This window comes from Rutidosis leptorrhynchoides, chromosome 4, assembly GCF_046630445.1.
Source record: "Rutidosis leptorrhynchoides isolate AG116_Rl617_1_P2 chromosome 4, CSIRO_AGI_Rlap_v1, whole genome shotgun sequence".
Taxonomy (NCBI): domain Eukaryota; kingdom Viridiplantae; phylum Streptophyta; class Magnoliopsida; order Asterales; family Asteraceae; genus Rutidosis; species Rutidosis leptorrhynchoides.
Genome location: NC_092336.1, coordinates 81,841,562 through 81,850,767, shown reverse-complemented (window position 1 = coordinate 81,850,767; position 9,206 = coordinate 81,841,562). Strand labels below are relative to the sequence as shown.

Here is a 9,206-nt window from a genome sequence, read left to right as displayed (position 1 = left end):
TTTTTATCTCACGACCGAAACCACCTATTCGATTAATCGAGAGTAAAGGGGTAAGACAAAGTAGTAAAGTAATTGTTGACCAAATCATGTGGCTACCAAATACGAAGTCCAGTTGGCCGTTGCATCTTCCAACTTTTTTTAATCAAAAAAATACTGCAATATTACGGAGTATAAATCCTTTCATTTTTCATATATTTTGCTCTCAAAAACATAATAAAAATAAATGTCTATAAATTTATAGTGGGGATAAATGAGTAAATAATCAACGCTAAATGCGTACAACAAATGTTTTGTCAAAACACGTTATTGCAAAAACTTTATGACAAAAACATTGAGAACCGCAGCAACGCGCTGGCTTCCGAATCTAGTTATCATCTAATACACACAGTGTCATAAATTTAAAAGTTTAAGTAGATATAGATAGATAATGTACATTAAGGATAAGTGAGAAAGTGAATAACAAAGTGGGCTAGGCCCAATCCTTCAACCGGTTAATAGAAGAAAACCCTAACCATAACCACCACTACGAGTAGCAGCTGTGAAAAAAATTATCACATAGCTACGTCCACCATCAACAATGACAGGCGCCGTTGTCGAAGAAATCGAAACTCAGCACCAGAAGCTTGAGGTAATACTTAATCTTATTTACATCATCATATATTTATTATTTCTCTAAACTATATAATAATCTAATAATCGTATAGCATGACGATCACCCAACCATTGAGGACGTTAAGGACGATGATGATATTAACGATGAAGACGCTGATTCCGATGAAGAAGACGCCATCCAAGGTTTTATCCTCCATTTATCTAACTAATTGGTATATTTGATTGCTAATTAAACTTGTTGCAGATGTTTTTAACTTATTTTTATAAATTAGTTGGGCTTATTGCCATATTCTACTTGAATATAATCAGATACGCGGTTTAAATAATTTCAAATATTGTAATGAGTACTCTTTATATTAGAGTTTTGCTAACGTTAAGGTGCATCTGCAATGAACTCTTAATTTTCTTAAATACGAGAATTTGTAGGTTTATCTTTAATGAACTCATTGATTTGGTAATTTTTTAATTACCAGAATTTGCAGGTTTAGTTTAGTTCAATGTGATGCAACTTTTAGGGATATCTTTTTATGAAAATCAGAATTTGTAATTTATAATACAGATAAAAGTAATTATTAGATTGAATTATTAACAGTAAATGCAATTGCTAGTATTTAATTAATTTTCAAAGCTAATTAAATATCGTTATAGCCATAGTTATGCAAATCTAAAGTGCTGTTTGTAATTATTTTTGGAAAAATGTAATGTAGGTGTGAGTGACAGCTCTAAGCAGAGCCGGAGTGAGAAGAAGAGCCGTAAGGCGATGTTGAAGCTCGGTATGCAGGCAGTTATTGGCGTTAGTAGAGTCACCATTAAGAAAACAAAGAACGTAAGCTATTTTATTTGACACGCTAATGATTCAATTTGTGCGAGTGGTGTTTATTTGTTGCATTTCTTGATGATGATATCAATGCAGATGATGTTTTCTATATCAAAACCTGATGTCTTCAAGAGCCCGAATTCTGAAACTTATGTGATATTTGGGGAAGCAAAGATTGACGATCTAAGCTCACAGTTGCAGACTCAAGCTGCTCAGCAGTTTAAAATGCCTGATTTAAGTTCTGTTATGGCTAAATCAGATGCTTCTGCTTTGACTGCTGCTGCTGAGCAGGAAGATGAAGATGAGGAGGTTGATGAAACTGGTGTTCAGCCTAAAGATATTGAGTTGGTTATGACACAAGCAGGTGTGTCGAGGCCAAAGGCGGTCAAGGCTCTCAAGAAGCACGATGGGGATATCGTCAGTGCTATCATGGAGCTCACTAATTAGATTGTCTGAGCATTTAGCCTTTTTTTTTCATACAAACAATGATGGTTTTACGTTTTGTTTCCTTAATGTTTTTTTGGATACATTTGATATTTAGCAGTTTCGGTACTATTTGGTGATTCGAGGTGTTAAGATATTGTTTTTCTTTTTCTTTGCTAAAACAGAAATTACTAATATTATCATTACACAACATTTAAGGTCAACTGAGTTACAAATGAAGGTGAAACAGCCTGTTTGTTACATCAATTGATATAGGGCATGGTATGCAGTTTTTAATTTATATGAAAAACTTCCCATCTAATAAAAAGCTTCTTTTGATTAAAAGAACTTAAAACTTCTAGACACAGGAATAAGTTAGAAGCTAAAATTTAAATTAACTATTATTTGAAAAAAATGTTAATTTTTGCATTTTGCTTTTAATTTTAACAGTTTTAGTTACTCTATCAAACACTTTAAATACATACGAAAAGTTAACATCTATCGGCTAGTTTTGCCAACATACCCATAAGCCTACAACCATTGAGACTATCATCCACCCACATCTTCATGCAAAACATCCGAGGTTTAACATTATCAGAAACGTTGCACAACAAATGAAGACAATAAACAAGTGACCTTCCGATGAAAAGGACATGCGACATCCCGACCCAACCAAATGACAGAAGGAACACCAAGCCATGACCGCACTGAGACCATGAAGGATGAAACAATGCAAACACGACCCGCACACTAACAAATCTTACAAAAGGATATCCCGAGCCACCCAAACCACTCCCAACGCCGTCAACCAAACACCACCAAAACTCTGCTACCAATAACCGGAACCCCAAACTGCAACACCAATAGAATCACCCTAATCTGTCGCCAATACTCAGGATACTACCACCAGGTAACAATATCTAAACACACCATCCTCTCAACGCATTTGATTCCCATAATACTAGTTTGATATCATCATTTAGTACATCTGACTATCATAGTAAGATAGTGGTAAAATGATAAATTATCATCTTGATTTTGTAAAGTATTAAGATGAGTTCGGAAATCCAAGGGTTATAGATACTTCGATTAGATTATCGTATATAAGTTTGCTCATTATGCATCATACATAACCTGAGTTGAAAGGTAAAAACATTCCCCTTTATACAAAGTTTCAAGGTAAAGAAAAACCACCTTTATACAATGCAACTCGAACACATATATGTTGCCAATTACACTACCAAACTTGATACAATGTACCTCCTGAGACTGAAAGGGACATTAACAATCATATCAGTTTAGACTCTGTTCCTTGAAAGCTCATCTTTTCATGACATATTCCCAGTCGGACGATCCACCACAAGTAGTGTATGACCCAGACTCGAACTGGTTATGTATCAGGCTTGTCCCACCAGAGCCTGGTGCCACTTCCTCTTCTGCATCACCATAATCAAACTCTCTTAACAGTTTTAAGATGTTGCAAGTTTCACCAATTGGCTTGTAAAATAATTAATTTTATCACCTCAATAATTAATCAAATAGATAATAAAATCAAAAGTTTAGGTAGTTATGTACCAATACGCCTAATATATAAATGTCAAGACTTATATGTCTTTCAGTGCATAGCTCCTAAACACTATGTTAAAAATATTACATAAGTACTGAACAAAATATCACGGATGGTCCTTGTGGTTTGTATCAAAAATCACTGGTGGTCCCTGCCCTTTTTTTTCGTCATGGATGGTCCCCGTGGTTTGCATTTTGAATCACCCATGGTCCCTGTGGCGCATATCCACAGGGACCATCTTTGACGGAAAGAAAGTACAGGGACCACCGATGATTTCTGATATAAACCACAGGGACCATCCGTGATAATTTGTCTAAATACTGTAATATTTAACAATTTAAAGGTAAAAAAACTGGAACATAAACTACTTAAGGTGAACCCAATTCATTCTCATCAACACCAAAATTGATCCATTTCCTCAACCCACCTGACCCACTAATTTTTATGCCTCTAATATTTGAGGCCATGTTCATTTGTTTAGATGAGCAAATAAGATATAATTAGTTGATTACCTTTACCAGCCAGATGTTTAAAATGAGGTCCAACAGCTACACCAAAACCCTGACTTTCTTTACCTGCAACTTCAGCACGATCATCTTCAAGATGTTCACATTCAATATTAACAGAACTGGACTCACCTCGAGATTTCAAAATATTCAACCTAGCCATAACTGCGTGTTCAACATTCTCATCCTCCATGGCAAGTGAGTAATGTAACCTCTGGTTACCATAAGTAGGAATCGTAACTGCATCGTTTGCTACATATTGACAAGTTAGTCGTCAGTTTGACATTATAATGTAAGATTTTTATATACATTTCCATTAACTTTACCAGGTAGATGCTGTTGCCAATGGGGTTCCTTAGCCACTATAGAGCTTGGAATTTCATTACCAACATATTCTTGATCATCATCATGTTTTTTCTCTTCCAAGTTAAATGGATTAGACTGTTCACGACGTTTCAAAATATTAAAACGTGTCATCACTGTATTCTCAACATCATCGATATGGTCAATGACACCCGAAAAAGATGGATATTGTTCATGGGTCTTTGTTATATTGCTAGCAGCAGCTTCATGCATTAGTTTGGCAGCAATTGGTGACAAATTGGAAGTTGAAACTTTCTTTTTGTCAGAAGCAACTTCAGATACATCTGGGACTGAAAACATAATGTACATTTAGTGGCCATAAACATTAGAGATTTTTATCCTGCGTGAATACATATAAAGGTAGCAAAACACGAACACATTGAAATGGTTTCATATCTAAAAAAACATATCTAAAAAAACACATTTTTAAACGGGCCAAAATGAGCTGGTCCTGGTTTCAATAATAATAGTCACAAATTAAGCAATACCTGATGGTTTAGATTTGTTCATTTCTCTCTTGATACGCTCAAAACGAGCTCTGTAGCTCGAGGCACACAGCTCTGCTTCAGTTTCAAGCCACAGATTTTTGTACAAAAGAGTATCAGAAGATAGATCCTTGTCCTCCTTGTACTCTAAATTCTCATCCAGTAACCTTTTTATTTTCTGCTCAATTAACATTATTCAAGCGATCAAGATTTTTCAAATCTAATGTTAATACAAAACAAAATCCAATCACTGGAAAGAACAAAGTAATTACCTGAATCATATTATAATCTTTCGGTAGATCATCATTGTCCCTCAAAGAGGCACCCTGTAGTTCTACAGTGTTTTTAGCGGAACCATCAAAATAACTTTCGTGATCATCTTGTGCAGGACCCACTTGTTGGTTTTTTCTAGATACACACAGATTAAGATTGTGAATGACATCAGCGAGGGTCTTGTGATCATTTTCCTTTAATCCATATTCATCCTTTGAACTATGAAGCAAAAGCAACTGTGAAAGGTTACTCAGTGCTTTAACAACAACATTCAAATCCAAGATTTCAGTTGGTACAAGATTATCATCATTTCCGACAGAAACATGCATGGTTTTGTCCTCGACTGCATCACTTGATCGGATTTTCATCTCGGGCTCCACAACATTAATTTTTTGTTGTTTTTTCATAGGATGCTGAGATGAATCTGCTTCTGAGGAGGACCCAGATGATGAATACCGAACGGGAGCTCCTTTCCAACATGGAGAATCTTCTGAAGAATTCGGATGATCAAAATGTTCTGAAACATTTGCAGCAAATTTTGAATCTTTAGAGCTTTTGATATTAGGAACTTCCATATTTGTACTTGCTTTGAACTCAAAATTTAACCGACCATCAGTAGAACTCTTGTTCGATGCATCTCTCTGATCGCTCAGTTGGTTTGAAGTTAAAAACTTATCTTTGGCTTCATGACCCTTTTCTTTCAAGGGTTTATGACTAAAGAGATCATCATTGCTGTTAAATATTGTTGTACTGTTTGTAGAAACTGCACCCCGAGTTGAAAAGGGAGGAACTTTGACTGAAGGTTTTATCACAATAGAAGGTGAAGATTTTGTTATTGATGGAGATATGTAACCACTAGAGAAATCAAGCATGATTGGTCTTTTCTCAAAATATGATGTCCCGCCATTCCACGTAATCGTTTGTTCATCCGAAAAACCACTAGAAACATTGCCTTGATTTGTTGAAGAAAATGATGCATCTTGAGACTTTAGAATAATTGAAGGCCCGATGTTGTTTTCTCTAGCAATATCTGACATTCCTCCAAGCAAATAATCTTCTTTTCCTGCACAATTACCTCGATTACACGATAAACTTTATATAATGCTAATGTAGTATTAAAAAAATTAACAAAATGATAAAGCAAGAGGCTCATCACCTTGTGATCCATCAGCTTGTCTACTATATCTTGCTGATCCTGACAAGCCTAGGCCATAATCAACTTGAGAAGGCATGTAATCACGAAACAAACTCCCACTTCCGTTATTATCATTAACGTAATTCCATGTTTTAGGTTGCGGACTCCGTTTTACACCAAACAAATGGCCATCAGACTGATTTACAGGTTCTAACCCTGACTTAATACTCGATTCCATAGAAGACCAGTTAAGAGTGTTTGGTGAATTAATAGTGTCCCGATCTAAAGTCCAATTGTAAGGGCTTTGTGAATTTATCAGGTTCGGCTGCGAAGTCGAACTAAGAGTACACGATGAGTTTACAGCATCAGGATATTTAGTCCGAGCACCGAAAAAATGCTGATTTTCGTGTTGGAAGCCTGATTCAACACTAGAATTCGAATTCATATTCATATTAAAATAGTAATAAGGATTTGTTGTTGAATTAGCATCAGGAACGGTTGCGATCCTAATCGAATCAGCATCTAAACCTTGTGAGGCATTTGAAGAGTGAAATTGGGACCAAACGGAACTACTGTTGGTAGTTAATTCATCTGATTTGCTACTGAAATTAAAATCTAGGTTTGAAGTTGAATTGAGCTTATTAGGGTTAGATCGTTCAACAGTAAAGGGTGGCGCTAATGGTGACAAATTTGAAGATGATGATGATGATGAAAAATAATACCCTAAATTTGTCATTTCAGCGTCTGTTTAAATAAAATGAAAACATACTAATTAGGTTTTGTAAAGATGAATAACATGAAACTATAGTTAATTAATAGAGATGAAAATTAGGGTTACGTACCAGTGGGGGACTTGTGATGATGGTATCTGGTTTTAGTTTTCAACTTTGAATTTTGATTTAATTTCATTGATTTTGATTTCTACTATTAATAGTAAAAAAAACAGTAATGCACCATTATTATATTCTGCAAGTGAAACAGGAAGTGACGCTACGTAATTCCTTTTTTTCTACTTTATGCCGCCTGGTTTGGACCATTTGGTTAAGGGAGATGACTTTTCAGAAATCCATTCAAATTTTACATTAAGAAATTATTATTATTATTATTATTATTATAATTATTATTATTATTATTTTATTATTATTTCTAAAAAGAAAGGCAATTTTTATTAACGGTTAAAACCATGAATAATCGTTATACTTTTGTTACTTCTTCCATCCCATTTTAAGTATACACATTTGACTTTTAATTTTTTTTTATCAACTTTTATCGTAAATATCTTTATTTTTGTTACATAATATTTGATAAAATGTATATGAATGGATTGAATTTTAAACCCGATTTCATTTATATAATTTTAATCAAATAATATATAACACAAATACAAATATTTACGGCAAAGTTGACAAAGAAAAATTTTAAAAGTCAAATGTGAACATTTACAATAAGACGGATGGAGTATAATTTAAGCTATATAACCAAAAATATACCAGTGTATGTCACGTACTTTCAAAAAAAGTGTGATAATATAAACAAATGGTGACCCAGAGGCGAAACCAGAATTTTAAATCGATGGTGTCACAAAATAATACTATAATATATCGCGTAGACAAAGTATGGTTTGATTAAACATTAAAAGGTTAAAGCCAAAAATAGGCTACAAACTTACACAAATGTACCGATGTCGCCCACAAACCCATTTTCGTCCTACTGTCGCCTACAAACTTTCAAAAAGTGTACCAATGTAAACAAAAACTTTTAAAAAGTGTACCAATGTAAACAAAAATGACTTCCTACCGGCTAAACTGGTTAAAATCAACACGTGTCGTTCGTGGATTGGATCTTAATTCTAAAAAAAAAAAAAAAAAAAAAAAAATTATCAGGTCAAAATTAGTATGTAACAGGTCAAAACTATAAAATGTTGATATTAAAACATTTTTTGAAAGTTTGTAGGTGACAGTAGGACGGAAATGAGTTTGTGGGCGACATCGGTACATTTGTATAAGTTTGTAGCATATTTTTGGCTTTAACCCAACATTAAAAGACCAAGTTATCATCTAATACAAATTTCCCCTACGATATTTCATTCGTTGAAAACGGTCCAAAATTGCTTCAATGGTAACACTAACAAGTGTTTCTTTTTCTATGGCAACAAGAAGACAACCGTTCAGAAAATCATCAATATTCATTCGACTACGCAAATCTGATTTTACAAGCTTCATTGTCGAAAAACACCTCTCGCCCTTTGCGGTTGCAACAGGCAAAACCAAAGCAAGTTTTACTAACCAATAGACATAACGATACAAAAGATGCTTTTGAGTTTCAACCATCAATTTAGCAAGGTCGTCAATCCCTTTTAAGTTAGAAAACTTGTCATCTCGACGTATAACCTCATAATAGATGTCAAGTTCACGCTTAAGATGATCTCTTTCCCCTTTATTAAAATCCATAAGATACATCTCACTCAACTTCATTAACTTAGATGCATCAAACATACAAAATGAATTGCGTGGGCTTAAAGCCGCCATATTATTAAGCAATTTAGTACTTACCTCATTAAATCGATCATTAAGCTCTTGAATTATCATATCCAATACAGTGTTAAAAATGTCAACCTCGAAGTAATATTGATTGGCAAAAAATTCTCATACTCTGTGATCAACTATAGTTCTAGGTTATTCAGAGATTTTGTATTTATATTTTTTGTTAGTCTATAACTTTGAAGATTGATCATTGACAATAAGATTGATTGATTACAGTTTGTAATCGTGATTGTGTTGATTATCCCGTGATTTAACAATGGCTAGGAGATGAGATTCTAGCTATTAAGTTTAACAGATTACTCCGTATTTTAATTGGATACTGATGGTGATGATGGTGATTGTAAGTTGTCGGAAAAATGGGTCGATTGCAATTGGAGATGGAAACGAGATCATTTGAGATTAATTGAATCCCATTTGAATTCGATTAGAATTGTTGTGTTATTTTTGGAGTGAATAAGAACGTATATGAAGAAACTTTGGTT

The 9,206-nt window shown here is 34.2% G+C and overlaps 3 protein-coding genes across 6 annotated transcripts; 1 reads left to right on the top strand and 2 right to left on the bottom strand.

Annotated features, from left to right (window-relative positions):
* Nucleotides 1–474: 474 nt before the first annotated feature.
* Nucleotides 475–2,153, top strand: LOC139839916 (nascent polypeptide-associated complex subunit alpha-like protein 2). Its single transcript, XM_071830127.1, has 4 exons — nt 475–628; nt 705–795; nt 1,320–1,438; nt 1,526–2,153. Exons 1-4 carry the CDS (start codon nt 578–580, stop codon nt 1,874–1,876), a joined length of 612 nt encoding a protein of 203 aa, XP_071686228.1. The 5' UTR covers nt 475–577; the 3' UTR covers nt 1,877–2,153.
* Nucleotides 2,154–2,890: 737 nt separating this feature from the next.
* Nucleotides 2,891–7,151, bottom strand: LOC139839848 (uncharacterized). Of its 4 annotated transcripts, none has more exons than XM_071830023.1 (8): nt 7,024–7,151; nt 6,203–6,925; nt 5,046–6,109; nt 4,777–4,951; nt 4,252–4,578; nt 4,058–4,177; nt 3,932–3,994; nt 2,891–3,288 (listed from the first exon to the last, which is right to left on the bottom strand). In XM_071830023.1, the coding sequence occupies exons 1-8, from the start codon at nt 7,088–7,090 to the stop codon at nt 3,173–3,175; spliced, it is 2,655 nt and encodes an 884-aa protein (XP_071686124.1). In that variant the 5' UTR covers nt 7,091–7,151; the 3' UTR covers nt 2,891–3,172. The 4 variants fall into 4 exon arrangements, with proteins under 4 accessions (XP_071686124.1, XP_071686125.1, XP_071686122.1 ...); XM_071830024.1 differs by having other exon boundaries at nt 4,058–4,174; XM_071830021.1 differs by having other exon boundaries at nt 3,932–4,177.
* Nucleotides 7,152–8,238: 1,087 nt separating this feature from the next.
* LOC139840774 (uncharacterized) lies at nt 8,239–8,709 on the bottom strand. Its single transcript, XM_071831021.1, has one exon. The coding sequence runs from the start codon at nt 8,707–8,709 to the stop codon at nt 8,239–8,241; it is 471 nt and encodes a 156-aa protein (XP_071687122.1).
* Nucleotides 8,710–9,206: the final 497 nt, after the last annotated feature.